Below are 23,721 nucleotides of genomic sequence, written 5' to 3'. Positions count from 1 at the left end.
GTTGTGTGTACAGAAGTCGATTTTAAAAACAATATAAAGAAAGATGACGTCCACATGAAGCCATGCAGTTTTCAAATGCTGTTTACGTGTAGAAATTGTGCTGTTTTGTGCCATTTTGTCACTGAGATACCACCTGTTAAAAACCTAAAGAACTACCTTTCTTCTCTTTCAACAAACAGAGCTGCCATACGGTCGGTATCCAGTAGTAGTAGTAGTAGTATATAGTGGGTTAAACACTGCTACATTTGCAGTTTGATACATAACCCACGCTACAGTTACAGAAATTATGGATAATTCTGTTTTTAATAAAACGCAAGATGTTTTTTTTTTTTAAGTCACAATTTCCCAGATAAAAGAAATGCCAGGGAGGATATTAAATGACAATATACAACAGAAATAAGCAGCAAACCTCCCATTTCAGCAGCAAATGTGTCACGTTTCCCTCAACAAGTCATTATTAAAATACGTTCACTGTCAAACATCTAAAGCAACTAACGTCAAGTTCAGGCTAAATGTTTGCATCCGCCTGGTTTCATGGGGAAGGAGGTAAAAGCAGCCGAGTGCAGGAATGTCAATGTAAACCAACACTAGCGTCTGATGCCGTTTGTGTTCAGAAATATAAGTGCGGACCTGTTCTTGGGGTGCTTGGCTTCTCATTTTGGGGAAAGACAAAAACTGAATCTAACACATTAGTCTCTTTGTCAGGACCCGGTGAAGAGTCCTAGACACAGTTTAAGTTGTTTTATCCACTATGACAAAGTCCAGATCAAAAAAATCATTGATTGTCGGAGCAGACGTCCATTCTCTGCCAGATCAGGCCACAGTCAAACATATTTCTCATAGAATACGGTATAAACTGTGTCATTCAATCTTATGACTAAAAAAGAAAATAAAACCTGTGCTGATGGGGTATTCTGACAACTAAAACAACAGAAGAGTTAATAATTTGACTTAATCTGAACAATTTTGTCTGTGTGCTGGAAAAAAAAAAAAAAAATCAAAATCTTACCAAGTGTATTTTTCTCATTTCTAGTCCAAATATCTCATCCCACTTAAAATAAGACATAATCACCTAAAGGGTAACTTCTCAGTGAGGTACAAGAACTTCTTTTTAGACAATAGATCTTGAAAATCTTATTTCAAGAAATCTTACCACGGTAATTTTCACTTGTTCCAATGGCAGATTTTTTTTTTTTTGCTTAATTCAAGCAAAAAAAAAGTGGCTTTTCCTTTTTTTTTGCTTAATTTGCTTGTCATTCTTGTTTTAAGTGTGATGAGATATTTGACAAGAAATGAGAAAAAAAACACTTGGTAAGATTTTGATTTTTTTCCAGTGTGCACAATAAAATACTAAAATGTCTAAGATGTTTTGCATGTTTGGGGAAAGTTGACTCAAAAAGAAACAAAAAAACAAAACAGGAGTTCTATGTTGTGCTGGCTTGATGTGGACGTACATAAAGTCAGTGCAATAAAGTTGATAAAAAAGAAAAAGCACTTGGTCTGGATGCTGGATACTGGCTTTCTGCAGCAGCTGGTTGTGAGACTCTTCACATTGTCGTTTTCTCTTCAGTTCACAGAGGCTTTAACGGCCTTGTCGGTCCCTGATTCAAGGCGCTTCACCAGCTGGACCCGTGTTCAGCGAAGGGACAGAACTGGCGCCATCAGCCGACTGCTGGTACGTGTTGCTGTGGCCGTTTAAGTGCTTTCCGAGCAGCCGCTCCCGGCCAGCAGCTGGAGGTCCTCTCCTGTGCTCTGAGCCGGCTGGTGATTTCATCAAAGTGGCTGGTTGAGCTTTAGGAAAATGTCCCGCCCTTCCTGAATTTAGTTTTCAGTGCAAATCTGTAAGAAAAGTCCTTCTTACATCCACTGTGTCTCACACTGAAAGAGCTGTAACAAAGTGCCTCAGTTCGCAGGGACTTTTTTGAAAAACCTCAGTAACAAAATTAGAATCTCAGTTAAAATAACAAGAAAAATATACACAAATATATATTATGTACATTTATACAAGTGCTTTAAAAAGTTGATCAACACATGGCTGCCTTTTCACAAAGAAAGTGCCTTCATCACGTTGTACCATGTAAACATCAGACACAGATCATGTTGCTGCTGGAGGCAATTTCAAACTCATTCTTTATACCTTTTAACATCCAGGCTTTAAAAAAACATTTACTCACAAATTCAATCACAAAACGTACTGTTCTCTCTTTCCTCTGCCAACAGGAAGGCAGAAACTATTAGATAACCCGCCGACACACACAGTGTGACGGCTCCATCTCCAGCACCAACAGGACGTGTCCAACATGTTCACAAACGCAGGCAGCATGTTGGCTTCAAGGAAAATGTACTACAGTTCAGAAAAACGCCCTACATCATATTGCAATGTGTTAAAAGTCCCAAAACTTAATTTACTTTAATTCCAATTTATGAATTGTGGCCAATCTATGTTAAATCAGATTAAAAAGGGGGTGGGGTCAGCTCCAGTTTTATTCTTCATCGTGGTCATGGTTGATCCTGGACCTTCAGCAGCGACTTTAAATGAACAGTCATTTGCTCTCGGCTTTGGTTGCTCTCTTGAGGATCGTTTTCTCCGACCCAGTGACTGGGTGGTTTCGGTAAGACACTGGGTGACGGCGGCTCACTAAACTTCGCTCCAGCGTAGACCTTCTCGCCATCTTTGAGGTATTCCAGTGCAGCTTCAGCAGGCAGTGTGTTCACCGTCTTCACATTGTTAGCGGTGTGGAGGTGTTTTTTCTGCTCTTGGAGTGGCGGCTTGTGGACAGATAAGTGCTTGTTTGGGCTGGCATCTTTCTTCTTTGTGGGCTGAGACACACCAGTTCCTTGGGCCTGCTTGGGCTTGAGGCTCCTGGCGTTGGCGTTTTGGCTGATCTGATCATGTCTGGCCAGGTTGCGAGTAGTTTGCCCTCCAGGTTGCACCACTCCTCGTTCCAATCTGCCACCTTTGGATTTCAGCAACTACAGAGAGAAACAAACATGTGTCACCATCTGAGAAATGCACTTATTCTATTTCCTTAGTTTAAAGCAGCTGTGCATCATATTTTTTTGGCATCATTGAGCAAAACTTCCACAATTACACTCACAAACAAGAATTTAACACACTTCTGTGGATGATGAAACAATAACCCTGCAGGAGGTTCCTGTTGCTCATGAGTTTTCAGACAAGAAGAGAGGGTTGAATACATGACTGACATCTATATTAACTGACTGCTGTTGATACTTGTACACGTTAATCTACTGTTCTACTCAGTGAATGAGGACAGAAGCTCAGACAAGTGGTTTTACTTTTTCACAGCAGCATCAAACAGTGGTAGGTCATTCATCTTACATTCATATAGCACATACTAAAAGTCGTGAGTATTTCAAAGACAGAGCGTGACCACATTCTGTCTGATTTAGCTGACTGTGCAACTGAATATATTTTATGAAAAAAATTGAACAAAAAAGTAAAGAGCTCATATGCCAATATACATCTAGAAAATTTGGTTAATGTCTTATACATCAATGTATAATTTGGATTTTGAAGTGATAACATATGATATATATGTTTATATGTGATATATATGATATATATGTATATATGTACATAATAACAATTAACATGGATAAAACTGAATATATTTTATTGAAAAATTGAACAAAAAAATAAAGACTTCACATATGACAAGTTAACATGATAAAGGAAGGGAAAACACTTCCTCGGAAATGCTCATGATGATAGAATGTGCCCACGCACATTTCATTTCTTTAGTTTTGATTTGGACAGAGAAGAGAGAGCTGCAAGAGGAAAAGCATTTTAAGATTCCAGCTCCTGCCTCTTTAAAAGCAGCAAAAATATTCAACATCTACTACTTTAAATATGTTTTTGACTCATCTTCTTATAATCTTTCTTTGCAAATAAAGTCTGCTGACTTGTTACGGATATTTTTACACATCAGTAGTGAAAACAATGCTATATCAGGTCAGGGCCGTGTGGTATACTGTGTAGTGAGAGAAAGATGTATTTCATTGTGGTGAAAGTCATGCTCTTGACAGTGATAGATTTTATCATTTGGACAGTTGCTGTGTTCTTCCACATGGCAGTGATGCAGGCATGTTTCGTTTTACTTCATTATATTTGATACACATTAAGGTGTTCAAGGGTAACAATATTTATATTAGTCCCGCAATCATTTGTTATGCACTAAATTTAGAACAACTATACTGTTAGAGTGTTCATATTATTTTTTAAAAAGACAATAATATTCAGACATTAGGCCTAATATTTTGTTACATCCTTGAATGAAAATGTGAATAACCTACAAAGATTCTTAAAATAATTTAATCAGAAAGTGTGATCTAAATACTATATACATGATGTAACAGGCTTTTCTGTGGAGTGCATCTACAAAAAGTGTTTTTTCTTTGAATTTACAGAAAATGTATTAAAGGGGTCATATTTTGCTAAACCCACTTTTATTAGTCTTTGGTACATTTATTTGTGTATTTGGACCCTAATAGTTCAAAAAGGTCGAACTTGAACCCTCCAGGTGTTGCACAGCTATCTTTATATTCATTTTGGCAAAAATCAAGTGGATTTCTACAACCCGTTTTAATTCCTGCTTAATTTGTTACGTTTTATAACTAGCTGTCATGGCATTTCCACATATAAGGTCAAGACTTCCGACAAACATTTCTCAGAGTGCGACATAACTGTTTTTCAGCAGCAGTGGTTGTAGTCCATACTGAAAATATGTCCGAACTTGCAGATTACCTAAAATGTTCAGTTTTTGGTTGAATGGGACAGAGCAGCACAGCCAACAACCTGGAGGGGGTGGGGTGTGAAGTGGCACATTTGCATTTAAAGGGCCAGCGCTCAAAACAACCTTTCTGGTGTCATTACTCAGAAACAGGGTTGAAGATGGACCTGTGGAGTTTAGTTAATGAAGAATTCAGACCCAAGCGTAGCATTTATAGTTCATGTAGACCACAGGGAAATGTTTTAAAATGCGTAATACCATTTAAAAAAAAAGCAAAATATATCACTCCTTTAAAACTTATCATACTATGCAATGATCTGTGTATATGGTTTTGGTTGTGACATGCAGCCCTGGTACCTGGTATGATAACAGGGTTGTTACCCAACACTTGGCCAATGTGATGCCAAATGAATCATAGCTGTTAAATGACACCACTTTATTAAGTCACTAATTACCATGTACTAATGTTAAAGGTATGCTCCACATCTTCCTGACACTTCTTTAAAGTGCTATGAAACCTGCACAGCTTTCATCAGCTCTTCATCCCTTTTTCTACAGATATAACTACCAGACATGTTTGATATTTTAATGACCTGACACGGTCGACATGAAGAGGAAGGAAGCCCTGCTCCTCCCATTTCTACTTTCGATTCCCCTCAGCACGAATTAACAACTGCATCACTTTGAAAGCCTCAGGTGTGAAGATTACATCAAGTTTCATTCAGAACCTGTTTGTACATGTCCATAAACAATGGAAACTTGTACTGAGAAGCTTGCAACTTCAAAGTATTTGCCACTGACTTTCGTTTTCTCATAAAAGCAATCGTGTGGAATATGTATCAAAATAGTGAAACTGAGCACTGTGATTTAACTTTATTCCTACAGTATTCAGATTCATTGCAGGCCTGGAGATATGGCCAAAATATTAGATCTCAGTCAATCAGTTTTTCATGAATTTAGTTGCACTATATTCTGTACTGTGTGTACAACATCAGTCAAAAACAAGAACACAAAAGCAGCTGCATTTTTTTTTTTTTTTTTTACAAATGAATAAATATAACTGTAAATATCATAAATCTGAGGGAACATGACAAAGCACTGACTAAGGGAATACATGCACAACGGAGATATTAAAAACAGTTGCATTCATTGGATCTTAGTTGAGCAACAAAGATCTCCAGAAAAATCTCTAATATTATTTTTTATTGTAGCAGGGATTTTTCTCTTGACTTTCAGAAAACAAAACCCTCAAATAGTCAAAACAACATTGTTTTCAATTATCCCTTGAATACATCCTTTATATTTTGCATATTTTTCTTCAATCTCAGTGGTTATGGATTTAGCCTTTTGCATATTTTCATTACATATTTTCATGTGATGGTTTTTATATATAGTTTTTCTTTTAACATTGTAAGAATTTGCTGTTAAACACATTTCCATTGTTCCTGTAACCGTGACATTGAGTAACATTCTTTTCTGCATTTCACAACAATAATCCAATCTCTTTCTCGACTCTCTTACAAAATGCAGATTAGTAATTCAGAAGCAGAAATGTGAGGAAACCATTAAATCATTTGTATTTGAGAGGTTATGACATTTACAGTATCTTATAACTCTGAGTATTGATTATTGATCAAGGACAAGGTGTCAATATCTCTTCCAAAATCGATCAATAGCTTAAATTTCACCCGAGACAAAAGACTACAGATGGACAACGACGCATGTAGAAAACAATGTCTTTCTATGAGGCTAGTTGTGATTTTTAATAGCCTTTTAAACCGGCTCAAATGCTCTAACTCAGCTGTAAACACACATCTGCAGTGTCTTTACCTCCTTCTTGGCTCCTTGTTTGAGATGATGGAGGGTCAGTGCGGTCTGAGTACCGGCAGGCAGCTCCGTACCGGGCTGGGCTGAGGGTTTATTAGCGGATGACACAGGCAGGTTGTTGTTGTTGTGGTCTGACAGGCGGATGTTGATGTTGGGGCTGTTTTTCGGTGGTTTCTGGTGATGCAGCGGCGCCGTCGACCGCAGCTTCCTCCCTCCTTTCTTCAGCAGCGCCTGCCGTGTTTTGTTGCCCGTGTTCACCCCATCGCCGTTTGAAATCAATATCGGGTTGTTGTTTTCGACGTTGCCGATGCTGGCCTCATCGCCGTGAGCCGGGGATCCGTCCAACATTATTTTTCGGTATCGAAAACATAAACAGGCTGTGAAATTCCTCCGCAGATGAGCTGTTTTAGCTAACAACGTCACAAGCTAACAGTTAGCTAACGCTAGCGCCTGAATTAGCCTCTTATTTATCTACGTGGGAATAATTACGTAGAAATGATAACGTTGCGCTGTCTCTTCAGATGTTACTTTGTCCAACCCTATCTGGTTTTGATTGTTTCTGCTGCTAAAAACAGTCTCTTGTATAATCTCGTGATGGCGCGTCGATACCAGGCAGAAAAAGCACAAAAGTTAAGTTAGCGTAGCGAGCTAAGTAGACATGTCACATCCGGTCTTGGATTTCAAAATAAGACGCCGCAACACATGAATTGTCGAGAACAGAAATTTTGGTTATCATTGCAAGTATGAGATATAAATAGACCTAAAAAACCGCAATGTGATAGTGATGTGAAAAATGTTGTACATATAACAAATAATTTGAAAGCAAAAAAAATAATTAAAAAAAGCCAAAAGAGAAATTTCCTAAATGTGGAAATGTACAGGTCGACTAAGCATTGGATGGTGGCTCAAGAAATGTCCCTGAAATTAAAAAAACATCTATCTATCTATCTATCTATCTATCTATCTATCTATCTATCTATCTATCTATCTATCTATCTATCTATCTATCTATCTATCTATCTATCTATCTATGGGACAAAAAATGACCATATACAGTCACAGAAAAAAATGATCAGACCACCCTTGTTTTCTTCAGTTTCTTGTTCATTTTAATGCCTGGTACAACTAAAGGTACATTAGTTTGGACAAATATAATGAGAACAACAAAAATTGCTCATAAGAGTTTAAACAAAGAGCTGATATCTAGCCATTTTCCATGTTTTCTTGATAATAACCAAAATCACTTCAGTTCTTCCATCAATAGCTATGGAATTGTACTGACAAAAACAGTGCTTTTAGGCATTCTATGTTTTCTTTTCTGTCCGTTTTAGTCACATGATACACACAGAAGTTAGTACTTGATTGGGTAACCATTTTTTGGATGACTTTTGACGGTCTAATAATTTTTTCCACGACTATATGCAGTCTGGATGGTATCATCTGCAGCCTAGTGCAAACTTGTATCATGTCGTAACATAACTGTGTCTAGATATGCTGAAGTTACCTTTTTCAGAAATGAATGCATTAAAGAACTTTACTGTATAGACTTGAGCTGTGGTTACCTGAAACAACCTACCATTATATGTATTCAGGATGAAGAACAGCCACTATTAACAGAGAAATCAGCTATAGAACATATGTTTGTGATGGGAAAATGATTTTATTGAGTTAACATTGTGAACTAGTGTTACTGTACCAGGCGTCAATCACTTATTTCAATGTGGTTTGATATGATGTGATACTAAATTATATATGAGCTAGATAGTCCAGTCTTATGTCAGTTCATTCATTTGTTTTTGTGGTATTAATTGGTGTATGAACAAAATATTCTCCCTGTGTTTTATTTTCATTTACTGTTGGTTGTCTGATGTTATGTTTGTTTTTGTGTGGATGCGGACGATAACTAAGGATTAAAAAGTAAATAAATACTACCTGGGGGGTTTAATTTCATACTTTACATCTATGCTTACATTGTTTTTAACATTACTGTTTACTCTGGTTTCTTATTGTAAATTCTTAAATGATTCTTTCAGTTTAGCTGAATTCATTACTGTTTTTTTTGTTATATTGCAATGAAAGCTTTACCTCCATATATTTTAAGCTAAATAAAAGTGTCAATTTGTCCTGTTTGTATTAATACTATATATGTGCTCGTTTCTCCAGTTTATATATAAGTTTTCTGTCATTCGTTGTCTCTTTTGTTGTACAGTATTTACCACTCTCACGTTACATGCTGCTTTTGTTTTGAAGGATTCTTTTATTAATTTCCGCTGTATTTCTGTTATGTTTGACAGATTCCTTTTTCTTCCGGGCTTCTGTTTCCAGTAATGGGCGTGACTGACTGCGTCCTGTCAATGACGTTTTACCTTTTTATTTGGTTGTATTATTTCTGAAGGTGTGGCACAGAAAAAACAAACAAACAAACAAAAAAAAACAACAACAACAAAAAACAACACAAAACCATGCAGGGAGGAAGTTTGAAATGTTATTACTCATGAGGTATTTGTGTAGTATTTCCATTGTACGCCTCTTTATCTAATTGTACTTTTTATTCTATTACATTTGTCTGACAGCTTAACTTTATGATGAATTAATATAAATCATCAATAATAATATATTAATAATTGTACCAATGCCAAAATTTGTGGCCATGACTGTACTTAGATGTCATGTGTCTATAACATTTGTTCTCTGGAGGTTTTATTTCAATAAGTCTTCATGATAATTCTATAAATCTCTAAAAACTGAAGATGAGAAGAAAAGCCCAAAAAGTGAAAGCAGATTTGTACCTCGAAACTTCTTCTTTTTGCCTCAGATTTGTGAAACTAGATATAAAGTCATTAAAACTAACTCCACATGTTGACTCTAATATTTATCAGTCAATATTAATAACCTAATTTCCCATATAATAATACATCAGTCAAAAGAACCTTACCATTACTTTTACTTCAACACTTTGACTTTGGTTTACTGCTTGTACTTATAAAGGTTTTCCATAAACACAAGTATAATAATAGGCTTATATTTTGTGCAACTTCCATCTAAACTATGCACTAAAGGCTCCCCTTGTTCCAATTATTACTACTTTAAACTTCTACTCTGCATGTATTTTATATTTTCCAGTCTGATTTTATAACTTTGTAGTTTTACTCTGAAGGTAAAGGCTATCTAAAGGCTTCAGATAAATATTGTACTTGTACAGTGATAATAAAGATCTTATACTGTATGTTGGATTGTGGAGCCACCGTTTGGCTGCAGGCAGAGTTTAAATAACCTTATTATAAATCCTCCTGAGACCCAGGAAAGTGACAATTTTAGCCTGTTTTTACATTTAACAGTTGTCTTGATTGGGAACTGCATAATGCAATGGTTTTTTCAGATACATTTTTGTTAATTATTCTGTATTTATTTTTTTTAAATGAAATGTCCTTTGCAACGGACAGCATTTTTTTTTTAATATAAAACTGTCAAACTTTTATCCCCTACAGAGGATAAAAATGCATTGCTGGCTCTCAGAAGGATATCACGTCACACCTGTGCTTTAGTTATTTTACTGAAAAAATTCCAAAGATTTTAATTAACAAGTAAATCACATTTAAGTAATGAATCCATTTGTGTCATGACTTCAAACTTTAAGCCATGACTGTACTTTACATTATTATACACTTCAGTACAGTTGAATAAAGCACACACTAAACACAGCTTTAGTATCACATTGTTTTACTGTAGAAAACATGATGAGCAGTTTACCATGTTCCAATTCCCAAAAAAACCCAAAATTCACCTTCCTAACATTGAGAAAACTGCACATCTTGGTGCCTAAACCAGCTACGTCTACACAGCATCTGCCTTTTTACAAGCAGGATGAACCTGTTAAAGAAACACTGACGATAAAATGCCGGGAAATAACCCTTGTCTTAAACGGCACGGTACATTTTAAGTGCACAAAAGTCTGAAAAATCCTTCATTGTGAGTGAAAAACACAGGTGCTTAAAGTCACTACAGAACAGGCTAAGAATTATTTGGCAAAGAGAACCAAGAAACCTAAAAGGCAAATGTGACACCCACACAGGAGGACATATTAAAGGTTTGCTTCAGTACAAAAAATAGATATATAAACCATATACAAATACAACATAAACATCTAATAATCCGTCCCTGTGAGTGCGGTACATGTCGTCTGTGACCGTGACTGGAGAAGGCAAATCAAAGAGACGTTAAGGTGTTTCTGCAGCGTCAGGACTCATGGCTGAGCTTCAGCTTCAGGATCGTCGTAGATATAACTGCCCACGCCTCCAGTGTTCACACCTGAGAGAGAGTCCAGCGCAGCTTTAAAGGGTCACTTCACCACAATGATGACAATAACACAATCTGAACATGACGGAGTAAAAACCGACATTTTTCCTACATGAGCACCAGACTTAAATACATTCATAAGGTGTTTTTTCCACAGGAATTGTGTAATTTAAGTAAAATTGTTGTAAATATGTAAATAATCTGTATAGTTTTTTATTACTATTATTATTTTTTATTACCCCGCCCCCTGAAGGTGGAGGCAAGGGGTATTGTTTTTGGTTCGGTTTGTTTCTTTTTTCTTTTCTTTGTTTATTAGTTGCTTGTCAACACCCTAGCAGCAGAACTATTGGTTAATTCCTACCAAATTGGGTTTATAGATTACCAGTGACCCACAATAGATCTGATTGCATTTTGGGAACAGTAGATCAAAGTTCAAATTTTTTATGAATTTTTTAAATCTTTTTTCTTCTCAATTTTGTTTCAATGTACTTCAAACTTGGCACATATACAGAGGCAATTGATATGCTGACATCACCACACATAGACATGATGACATCAGCTGGACTGATGCCAAAATAAGATACAATACGTGGTGGGCGGGGTTTGTTGTGCCTGGCACCACTGGTTTTATATTGTTTACTTTTGCAGTATCTTGTTTCTTTGCACTATTCTTATGCATGTACACGTTTTTCTTGCACTTTATTCTGTTGCTGCCTTGACTGTTGAATTTCCCTGTTGTGGGATCAATAAAGTCTAATCTAATCTAATCTAATCTAATCTAATTACAAAGATCAATCCAAAAGGCAGTTGAAATCACCTTCATCTAAATGATGTACTTTTGTTTTAAGAAGCAGCCATAAAGCCACATCCTGCTTCCTCCAATGGTTTTCAGCCTCTAAAAAACGTTTCCCTACAGTACATGTCTGTTTTTCTTAACCTTTACACCTTGGGAACATTCCTGGAGGTTTATAGATGGTTATGTATGAAAATTTTATGATTTATTTCCAAAAATGTACAGTCTTTTTACAAAAAAACAAAGCCATCATCTCTGTTTTCTGTACGGTTTGTGTTGTCAGCAGCTGCACTAGACATCTGTTTGGAATTGAACAAACAAGATCAGAACTGTCACAGTTCAGTCTGACCACGACAAACAGCAAACTTAGCAAATATAATAACACTTTATAACTTTATACCTTCATAAGCCACATAATCAAACTCACTTATGTTGAAAAAACGCAGTGATTTTATCGTCAAACTCCATTCTTTTCATTTCGAGCTGTGTCCACCGGCGAAAACAACTACAGTGCTTCTAGTTTTTATCGCTTTGTCACTTTCTTTGACTTTAAAAGTTGTCTTTTAGCAGTTTTCATCCCATTTCAACACTTTCTAGTGGCTCATGTATTCAGTTCATATCGCTATAATCTGATACATTCACATCTTTGACATCGGAACTAAAGACTGTAAAGACTATTTTAGACCATTTTTTAATATTTAAAAGTAGAAATACCTAACCCATAAACACCAAGTTCTACTTTTGTGGCAGTTCCCACATGATTTTTTTTTTTTTTTTTTTTTACCTTTCTCAACTGATTTTTCACCATTTATTATAATATTATCCTCTGTATTCTGCATTTTTCAGAGTAAACCATGTATTTTTCCCTATATTTAATTTACTGATTATGTAGATATCCATTTAAGCTCAGAGAAAATTCAAAGGTTATTATATCAAAACAGAAAATTTCAGAAAAAGTGACTTTTTCAACTAAATATATCATTAATGGAACATAAAAACAAGTGTATCCATCCACTGTCATTGATCCAACTCCATGGGTTTTATTGATGAATAAAAGTAAAAGAAGATGGTGTTTCCATGTTTACCATGGAGCCTCTGAATGTCCAAATGGGTCATATCTGATGACCATGAAAAAAGGATAAACTGCATTTTACACTAATTATTGACATGTGTTGATAGAATTAATGGATCAACAAGTATTAAACATTTTAGATCAGTAGGTGACTGGTGGCTGTTTGGGTCTTTATGGGTTTATATATGGGTTATGGGTAATTTATGGGTTAATATAACCCCTTAAATGGACCGTGTCTGGTGTGACTTCGTACCTTTGGGTCCAAACAGCACAGCGTAGCATGGTTTGTGGCAGTACGGCTGTCCATCATGCTGCAACAGAAGGAAATCTCTTGTGTTATTTCATGCTTTTTACTCTGTGCATAATGTGTTTGGTCCATGTGTGATGAACAGTGCAATGATTGAGGTGGGATTTCTCACTTCTGCATGGCTTCCAGGGGCCAGAGTCTTACTACACCTCTCACAGCGCAGACAGGGCCGGTGCCAGTTCTTCCCGAGAGATGACACCTTCTCAGCTGCAGCCACATGCAAGCAAACACACACACACATTACCATGGAAATTATCACTAAGACAACAAGTCACCTCTGACACATACCAACACTTAAATGGATACAGATAATGATATATATACACGTATAGACATCACTCTGTTTACCAAAGTATACAGTCTTGTTGCATCTGGGGCAGATGTTGGGTCCTCCAGAGAAAGACGAGAAGCTTGCAGCTGCAGAAGAAACACAGAATAAGGATTTTTAACATGATTTATTTTTAATGGAACAACTAGTGTTTGTGGAAAATAAAGGTTATCAGTCTGAAGAGGTTGCCAGTTTGTGTGTGCTGCCTTTTTACCCTCAGATTCTTTTACTTCCTGTGTGTGACTTGATTATTTTTACTCATGCAAATACTCTCGGGCCTTTGAATACTCTTATCGTTGCTGATTTTACTGATAGTTTGATGATTTTGCTTCATATGTGCCCAATTCGTCTGTTATTATCTAAGTACAGTCGTGGAAAAAATAACTAGACCATCAAAATTCATCAACAATAATGGTTCTGCAATTAAGTACTAACTCTTGTGTATATCATGTGACTAAAATAGACAGAAAAGAAAACATGGAATGTCTAAAAGCACTGTTTTTGGCAGTGCAATGCCATAGCTATTGATGTAAGAACGTCAGTGATTTTGTTATTATCAACAAAACATGGAAAATGGATAGATATCAGCTCTGAAATTAAATTCTTTTGAGCTATTTTTGTTGTTATCATTATATTTGTCCAAACAAACGTACCTTTAGTTGTACCAGGCATTAAAATGAACAAGAAATTGAAGAAAACAAGGGTGGTCTAATAATTTTTTCCCCGACTGTATGTCACCCACAGGTGCAAATTGAACTTTAACCCTCAAAGTCCTAAAAAAAAGTCAGCCACCAACCGCATCTACTGATATAACATGTTTAATAACTTTTAAACCACTAATCCTAATAATAGAGTTCAATAATTTCAGCTAAAATGCAGTTTCTCAGCTTTTCAGTAGAATCAGATAAGAACAACATTGATTCATCAGTAAAACCCACTTAGTTTGACATATGGCAGTGCTTGTAGACCATCCATTTCCATTCAATTAATGATATATCTGCTAAGAAATTCACTTTTCTTTCTGATTTCTGTTTTGATGTAACAAACTTTAATCCATAAAGACCCAGAGCTATGTTTGTGGCAGTTCCCAAATGATTTCTTCTCTTTATTTAACTTGTCTTAAAGGATTTATCGCCATTTATTATAATATTATCTTCTGAATTTTGAATTTTTTCAGTGTAAACCAGGTGTTTTCCTGTTTTAAATTCACTGATCATGTAGATGTACAGAAAAGCTGAGATTAAAGTTGAATGTTATTATATCAAAAAGAGAGAAAAATGAAGAAAAAGGGACTTTTTCAGTGAAATATACCATTAACTGAACATAAACCAAGTGTCTCCGTCCACTGTCATTGATCCACCTCCATGGGTTTTACTGGTGAATACAGAGCCTCTGAACGTCCAAATGGGTCATATCTGAGGACCATGAAAAGACGACAAACTGTATTTTGCACCAATTATTTATGTACATGTGTTGATAGGATTAGTGGATCAACAGATATTAAACTTTTTAGATCAGTAGATGAATTTGGTTACCAGTAGCTGTTTGAGTCTTTATGGGTTAAATTGACACTAAGCCTTTATGAACATTTGTAGGATCAGTACATTAAATACAGGAAAATACATTATTTTCACCCAAAAATTTTAAAATGCAGAGCACAGTATCATAATAAATGGAGAGAAATCACTTAGTAAAGGTTAAATATAGAGGAAAAAACCATTTGGAAGTCGCTACCACAAAAACTGCTTATATTCATGACATTTCATATTGAAGGTGCAGTGAATTATGATGAGGTCATTGATGCAAATGCGTTTTACTGTGAGAATGGCATATGGTACACTAACAAACTGTGATTTCCAGTCTGACTGAAACATCTTGAACAGTGTAATTCCATATTTCAGCACTATATCGCTCACAGTCTTTTTTTGTAATGTAAATGTCTGAATTTCCTTTACACAGACTTTAATCCTTCTCGACTCGGAACAATTCCAGCAACACTGAATTTCTCTTTCCAGCATGTGACAGTTTTGCTATTTTTGCTCCTCATATTTCTCACCCTTCACTGGTCCCCGTGCGGGGGCTTTCTTCTCCTCCTGTGGTTTTGCATCTGTTTCCATGGAAACGGCTGCAGGGGCTTCGTTGACAGGAGTATCATACACGTAAGAGCCAGCCCCGCCGATGTTCACCCCTGAAACGCAGGCAGATACAGCATTGACAAAGCTGGTCTCACAAAAACAGACAGCACTACAAAATGCTTTTAATGTCAACACCTTTAGGTCCAAACAGGGCGGCGTAGCACGGCTTGTGGCAGAAAGGCTTCCCATCATGCTGCAAAATACAAAAATGATGCACAGTAAGTAAAGGAATGTCAGTGGAAAAGTTTAGTCAAACACATTTTTGGATTTAGTCTGTTTAGAGTTTTATAAACCTAAATGACAAATGGAGCAGCGTTTGTTAGCAGGAGTTTATAAGACCTGTCTGCTCCTGTTATTTTCTTTATAACACATGACAAAACTGACAAATATGCACATTATTCCCTGATGTTATCCGGACATACTCGTTTACTTTTCTTAGTTCTCAGTTCTTGAGGAAAACACCCACTATTGTGATGTCCAGTTTTAATCTCACTGATTCTCTGCAAATTTATTGATGGATTTAGCATAATATAATATAACACACATGTTTAATATCTTATTCTTTAACCTTCTGAGACTCAGCAATACATTTCTATCCTCTGTAGGGACAAAGGTTTCACAGTTTTACCTAAAAAACGCTCCCAATTGCAAAGGACATTTCATTAAAAAATAAATAAATAAAGATAATTTTAAAAATGTATCTGAAAAAACTGTTGCCTTATGTAGTTTCTGATCCAGACAATTATTTAATGTAAAAAAAAAAGCTAAAACTTTCACTTTCCTGGGTCTCAGGAGGTTAATTTAAGCATAGGAGAAATAGTCTTTCTAGCAGACAACAATGACAAAACTAATTAGAAGTAACGAATAGAACTCGATGGATGGATGGATGGATGGAACCTGTTTGCTTGTTAATTGTAAATTGTACGTAGTTTTATGGAAAAAAGAGTTATGTTTTCAGTTCATTTTGTCAGAAAACACTGCAAAAATTGAGACTCCAGTTTTTGGCCATATCGTCCAGCTCGACTGAAAAGGTATAAATAAATATGTTCCTCTTCCTTCTGAGCTTTTCTTACCTCAGCGTGCCCTCCTGGGTTTAATGTCTTGTTACAGCGCTCACATTTCAGACAGAACTTATGCCAGTCTTTGCCTAAAGATGACACCTTCTCCGCTGTACAGGAAGAATGAAAACAGGAATTAGCATCAAAATACAGACTTAATGTTCTCTGGATGTCAACCCTTTTAAGTGTAAGAAGATAAATCACAAATAAAGATGCACATTGAAAGAAAATAGCAGCACAAACTGGCCTGTAAAGTGGGTCAAAATATGATTTATCAGAAACATAACCTCTAACAATTAAAACTGGCTTTAACACAACCTCAGTGTTAATAATAATAATAATAATAATAATAGTAAGACTGACATTTAATAGAATGAATCGGTGGAGAGTTGGACTAAACATTTATCTGTTTGTCCTTGTCCTAGAATATCCCAGCTGATACCACATGACACTTCCTGTTCAGACTCACTGTCACTATGATATATGACAGAGTCACCTTGGCACACACTGAGCCCTTTGCATGGATGGTAAAGGTTATGTATTTGTTTAGTATGATTGTAATGTCATGACGTGGCTGCACACATTAACCCATAGTTTTGAATGAAGGAATAGCCTCACTAACAATGACACTTCCCTTCTTCACTTGATATCAGAGGTGGGAAGCAGTATTTATTGTTTTGGCAAAGTTTACCATTTAATCCCAAGATTTTTAACACCAGTATTTGTACTTACAATTTAAAGACTTATATATCACACACGAAAAATGAAACAAAGCAAATGTGAATCACAGAGGCACCAAACATTGTAATGTTTTCAGTTCTGTTGCTGACTCTAAAGCTGGACGTTACAGTGTGACATCAGTGTTTATAGTTTTCAGTATGCTATTATTTTATTTGACGTTAGAAGTGGTTAAAGGGGCTATATGTAGTATTTCTACTTTCAAATGTTTAAAAAATGACCTATAATGACTATTTCGAATAAAGAGCTGTGAAGTTCTGCCATAAACCCCAATGTATTTTTCTGTAGAAATATGAAGTGAATCTTTTCGTACTAACAGTTCTGTGGATTTACGGGACCACAAGAGGGAGTAGTGAGTCGCTCTGCCGGTCTCCCATGGTGAGGCAAACTAATCGGGCTTTTGACCAAAATGTCAGAAAATGATAAGATGTAATGAGAACCACTAAGAAACAACTTTTAGGGTCAAAGAAAGTGGACACAGCTCTAAATGAATAGAATGGAGTTTGATGCTGAAATGGCAGCGTTTCTTCTATATCAGGGGTGTCAAACTCATTTTAGTTCAGGGGCCACATTCAGCCTGATTTGATCTCAGGTGGGCCGGACCAGTAAAATAATAACAGTAAAAAAAAGTAAAATTCTATTATGATCAGGTTTACGTCTACAAAGTTTCCTTAAAAATCTGAATAACATGAACAACTTGAATTGCCTTAAGAAAAACAAGTGCAATTTTAACAATATTATACCTCAGTTTTATCAGTTTATCATTTACGCATGTGCATTATAATCGTACAAAGCATTTAGTAACAAGCAGAATATTGGTAAAATTGCATTTACTTTTCTTAAGAGATTTCCGTTTGTTCATATTTGTTCAGGTTATTCACATCTTTTGTGAATGTATAGTTTGGTAATGTAAACATTTTCATGTAGTTTTACTTTTTTACACCAAAAAACAAAGAGAAAATTTGGGGTTGTCATTATTTATATGTTATTATGATAATATTTTACTGGTCTGATCCACTTGAAATCTTAATGGACTGTATGTGTCTGTATGTGGAACCCGAATTAAAATGATTTTGACACCATTGATAGTTAATATCTTAAGTGTCATTTTTGCAGTTTTTCACAGATTCATCCCGCAGGCCAGACTGGACTCTTTGGCGGTCCGGATATTGCCCCTGGGCCGCATGTTTGACACCTGTGTTCTACATGGATGAGTTTGATTATGAGGCTTATGAAGGTATATTACATGATGTCCTTGTCTTTACTAAGTTGCTATTTTTCAATCCACAGTTCAGACTGAACTGACAGTTCTGACCTTGTTTAGACGATTCCAAACAGTTCTTTATTGCAGCTACAGACAACACAAACTGTACAGAAAACAGAGGTGATTTATGGTTTTACTGTGACTGTTTTCTGTCTAAAAACAGATTTTTACATTTTTTACAGCTCAAAAAAATTATCAGACCACCCTTGTTTTCCTTAGTTTCTTGTTCATTTTAATGCCTGGTACAACGAAAGGTACATTTGTTTGGACAAATATAATGATAACAACAAAAATACAGGGGTTGGACAAAATAATGGAAACACCTAACATTGTGGCATCATAGAAGGTGTTTCCATTATTTTGTCCAACCCCTGTAGCTCATAAGAGTTCAATTTCAGGGCTGATATCTAGCCATTTCTATGTTTTCTTGATAATAACCAAAATCACTTCAGTTCTTACATCAATATCTATGACATTGTACTGACAAAAACAGTGCTTTTAGTTCATTCCATGTTTTCTTTTCTGTCTGTTTTAGTCATATGATGCACACAGGAGTTAGTACATGATTGCATAACCATTGTTTCTGATGACTTTTGATGGTCTAATAATTTTTTCTGCAACTGTAAGTTAACAGAGCTATAATGTAAACTATCAGCTGATGAAGCACATGAAAATGATAAGACACAGGGTTGTTTTAACTGTCAAAATATGTGACTAGGAGCTTTACTGTGAAGAAGAAAGCTGAAAGATACCATGAAACAGATATAGAGTTTATACTTTGAGTGAGTGATACAGTCTGTGGATGCTGATTTGTTGGTGGTTTTGGTCCTCAGTGTGCTCTCGTACACGACTTCGCCCTGCTGTTGACGGTTTAGAATATCAATACTACATAGAACCCCTTTAATAGTTTTGACTTTATATTAATATGACTTTGCACAAAAACAGTAGGTAGAAATCTCCTTCAAAGGCCTACTTGTTACCCCTGTATCTCTGTAGAAGTGAAATTTAACACCTCTTATTTAGTCTTTTTTGGAGCGTCACTGCAGGACTGACAGCAGAAAAGAGACAACAGCAGGTTTTGCTGAACCTGCAAGGCGTGGTTTACTGCTGCCCACAAGAGAAATAAAGAGGAAAGGGGAACACAAAGAAAATCAATCCATATGAAGCATGTGCAATCAATAAATTATTTACCAAGCCGTGCAGGGTGGTTCTACAATGAAAAGAAGCTGAAAACTGATATATATAGTCCCTAAACTCAGGCCGGTTTCCCTTTTGTTAAATATAAAACAATAACTGAAGTGTCCGATCACCACAACTAATGCCTCTGCTGTTAAAAGAGGACATCAGTGGAGCCATGTGGATGTAAAGACAGAGTTTCAGAGCAGGCAGATAATGCAGCTCAGCTCAAAGACAACAAGCAAACATGTCTGTTAATGGCTCGCTGTAATCTTATCCAAAGATAGTAAAGCCATTACAGCCCGACTTGAGCTGCGTGGGACTCAGAGAGGATGGCAGTCTGAGGTCAGGACTCACAAGCTGAAGACATTTAAGATATTTAGGGGTTAACAGTCACATGTTTGCGCTACATTCACACTGGTGAAATTGTCGGAAATGATTGACGACGCTGAACAGAAGCAGCACAGACAAAACTAATGAGATAAAACCAATGGGAGGGTAATTAGATGAGGACATAAGCTGTTTTTTCCCCAGAGGAACATCACTGCTCCTGCTCAGTGTATCCAGTCTGCACGTTATATTTAGTTAGAACATTACTTTTGTCACTCACATGGTTTTTAGTTATTATTTAAACTATTTGGTTGTATAAAAGGGTATTAATACACAGTGTGTCAGACTGAGCTCAGTATAGCCAAGCCACCAGAGGTTACATCTAGTTATGATGAATAGACAAAGAACAGTCTATTCACCTGCAATATGGGTAACATTTGGCATTTCAACAACTGATTTCAGACAGCACCTTAACCTCAATGTATATTTTTATTATCTCTCTCACTGACACATCGAACAAAAAAGTTTTACTAAATATCTTAACATAAAGAGTTGGTTCTGCTTTAACCCATAAAGACCCAAACAGCCACTGGAAAACCAAAATAAACCACCGATCTAAAGTGATTAATACCTGTTGATCCACTAATTCTATCAAAACATGTGAATAATTGGTGTAAAATACAGTTTGTCAAATTTTCATGGTCATCAGATATGAGCTATTTGGACGTTCAGAGGCTCTGTAGTTACCGTGGAAACACAGTCATCTTCTACAACACTGATTCACCAGTAAAACCCATGGAGTTGGATCAATGACAGTGGATGGAAACACTTGATTTATGCTCAGTTAATGATATATTTGGTAATAAAATCAGTTTTTCTTCAGTTTTCTTTTTTTCTCAAATAATAACCCTCAACTTTAATCTGAGCTTTTATGAACATCTACATGATCAGTAGATTAAATATAGGGAAATACCTCATTTTCACTTAAAAACTGACAAATGCAGAGGATAATATATAAAGTCAATGGTGATAAAACACTGAAGAAATATTAAATACAGACAAAAATTTAAGTTTTGTAATTTGCACAAAAGTAACACAGGGTCTTTATGGGTTAAGGGTCATACAGAATTTATGCATATTGTGTGCATTAACTACAGTAATACAGTACAGTATTACCTGACACCTCTGATAAAAGCTGTTGCATCCCTTTCTCCAAAGATGCCACACACCCTTGACAAAAAATATAATTTTATCTGATAGAGCACAGGGGTTTCTAATCTAATACAGCCTCAGCTAGTAAATTCATTTATATTATAGTGGGACTAAGGTGTTTTAAAAGATTGCATCCATGTGTAATGTGTTAAAAATAAGTGGTACATGCACCTCCTCCATTCACATATGCTGCTTTTTCAATACACATTCTCCTCCTTCTCAAGTTTATTTTTTCCCCATTCACATAAATCACAGATTGTGACTAGGATTATTTTAGCTCCATTTTTCAAATCTATAGTAGTACAGTTTCCTGATGACACCTAATTCGTGTACATTGACGTACTCTGAGATTCAGCAGGTGTTGATATTGCAGTCAGTCTGCAGACATGTCAGACTCATGGTTTTGCCTCCAGTGCAGCTGCGATAAATGTAAGAAACTGCTGAAATCTGATCTGAAATCTGCAAAGCCTTTAAAGATAAAAATACCGTTTTAGTCAAAGGAGTCTGGTGGTTTTAAAGAGTGATGAATGGTTGAATGGGTGTGACTGTGAGGTAAACCACTGAGCATATACTAAATATACTGTTTACATAAGATTAGATTTTTTTTTTTTTTTACATTTTGCTGCAGCCTCTTTGCTTCTTGTCTGCTTCTCCACATTTAACTGACTATGAGTAAGAACCTCATACAACAGCACTTCACTACATCCAAACCAACTCTTTAAAGCCCCATTAAGTCCTATTATTTATTCTTAAATGCTAGGACATACATCAACATTTTCCCAGATATAGAATAGAAATATTTGGTAAGAAAATCAAATAATATGATAATTTAATGCAGCCTGACTGATCACTTATAATCAGATCTTTCATTATCATTGTATGTCTGACTAAAGACAGTAATGCATTTAAAGACGTGTGTTTTTTTGGAAACATAAGTCAAATTTGTGAAGTCTCCTGTACTCATCAGGCTTGAATGATCTGTGTATTATGGCTACTGAGTCTCCAAAACCACATTGCACCAAAAATCAATCTATATGAATAGTCTTGAATGAAAATTAAGTTGTCATTTGTCTCATATTATTAGAATATAGCAAACGTTGAATCAGTATAATATACATTTATGATAAAAAAAATAAAATAAAAAAAAAAAAAAAAAAAAAAAAAATCTCTCTAAGATCTCCATCAAATAAGTCCATTCATGCACAGTCTTACTGAACTGGTCTGTCTGTTGTTCAGACACCAGTGGTGGTGGGTACCAGTCCCACCCAGCAGCCAAAGCCTCTGCTTCCACAGTCACGATGCTCGATGCTCTGCAGTGTCTGCACAAACACACCGGTGGACACTCTTACCGAAATACACGGTCTTGTCACATTTGGGACACTTGGACGCCATGTTCCGTGTGGACAGTCCGCTCCTCTCGGCCAGTCCGCCTCTGGGTCTGCAGCTCCGATGATGAGGATGAGGATGAAGATGAGGATGGTGGTGAAAGAAACCGAGACTCACATCCTCCTCCTCCTCCTTCTCATTGTCATCATAACTCCGCCCCCGATGACGTAATGCTCTTACCAGCCTCACAGACAGGATGCAGACACAGACTATGATCACCTATTTTAGGCAAAAAATTAATTAATTCATTCATTCATCCGGATGAATTCATGTCCACTAAACTGAATATCTGAACACAGTCTCATTTTTAAGTTGTTTCTATTTGAAATTATAGGTTAGCCTGTTTGTGTGAAATAATATTGTTTATTTGTCATTTTAATCCTGCACTGCATTATTTATTCATTATTTATTATCAGGTTTTACTGTTATTATTTTAACAATAGGACTAATTTTTATAGGAATTTTTACAATGTACAGGGTGGGGAAGCAAAATTTACAATGAACATTTAGTTGTTTTTTCTCAGCAGGCACTACGTCAATTGTTTTGAAACCAAACATATATTGATGTCATAATCATACCTAACACTATTATCCATACCTTTTCAGAAACTTTTGCCCATATGAGTAATCAGGAAAGCAAACGTCTAAGAGTGTGTGATTTGCTGAATGCACTCGTCACACCAAAGGAGATTTCAAAAATAGTTGGAGTGTCCATAAAGACTGTTTATAATGTAAAGAAGAGAATGACTATGAGCAAAACTATTACGAGAAAGTCTGGAAGATATTATTAAAGAAGAATGGAAGAAGTTGTCACCCGAATATTTGAGGAACACTTGCGCAAGTTTCAGGAAGCGTGTGAAGGCAGTTATTGAGAAAGAAGGAGGACACAGAATAAAAACATTTTCTATTATATAAATTTTCTTGTGGCAAATAAATTCTCATGACTTTGAATAAACTAATTGGTCATACACTGTCTTTCAATCCCTGCCTCAAAATATTGTAAATTTTGCTTCCCCACCCTGTACATTGCTGGTCCTGAGTACTG

At 36.1% G+C, this 23,721-nt stretch overlaps 2 protein-coding genes across 2 annotated transcripts; both read right to left on the bottom strand.

Moving 5' to 3' along the window:
* Positions 1-1,262: 1,262 nt before the first annotated feature.
* On the bottom strand, positions 1,263-7,228 carry LOC115414992 (proline-rich nuclear receptor coactivator 1-like). Its single transcript, XM_030128379.1, has 2 exons — positions 6,585-7,228; positions 1,263-2,973 (listed from the first exon to the last, which is right to left on the bottom strand). Exons 1-2 carry the CDS (start codon positions 6,927-6,929, stop codon positions 2,500-2,502), a joined length of 819 nt encoding a protein of 272 aa, XP_029984239.1. The 5' UTR covers positions 6,930-7,228; the 3' UTR covers positions 1,263-2,499.
* A 3,056-nt stretch (positions 7,229-10,284) lies between these two features.
* Positions 10,285-22,793, bottom strand: crip2l (cysteine-rich protein 2-like). The gene is made up of 8 exons (XM_030128381.1): positions 22,640-22,793; positions 16,586-16,680; positions 15,648-15,705; positions 15,434-15,565; positions 13,398-13,466; positions 13,162-13,256; positions 12,996-13,053; positions 10,285-10,889 (listed from the first exon to the last, which is right to left on the bottom strand). The coding sequence occupies exons 1-8, from the start codon at positions 22,680-22,682 to the stop codon at positions 10,825-10,827; spliced, it is 615 nt and encodes a 204-aa protein (XP_029984241.1). The 5' UTR covers positions 22,683-22,793; the 3' UTR covers positions 10,285-10,824.
* Positions 22,794-23,721: the final 928 nt, after the last annotated feature.

Source organism: Sphaeramia orbicularis, chromosome 24 (genome assembly GCF_902148855.1).
Source record: "Sphaeramia orbicularis chromosome 24, fSphaOr1.1, whole genome shotgun sequence".
In the NCBI taxonomy this organism is placed as follows: Eukaryota; Metazoa; Chordata; class Actinopteri; order Kurtiformes; family Apogonidae; genus Sphaeramia; species Sphaeramia orbicularis.
Note: the sequence above shows the minus strand (reverse complement) of the source record. Positions and strands in the feature narration are given on the sequence as shown.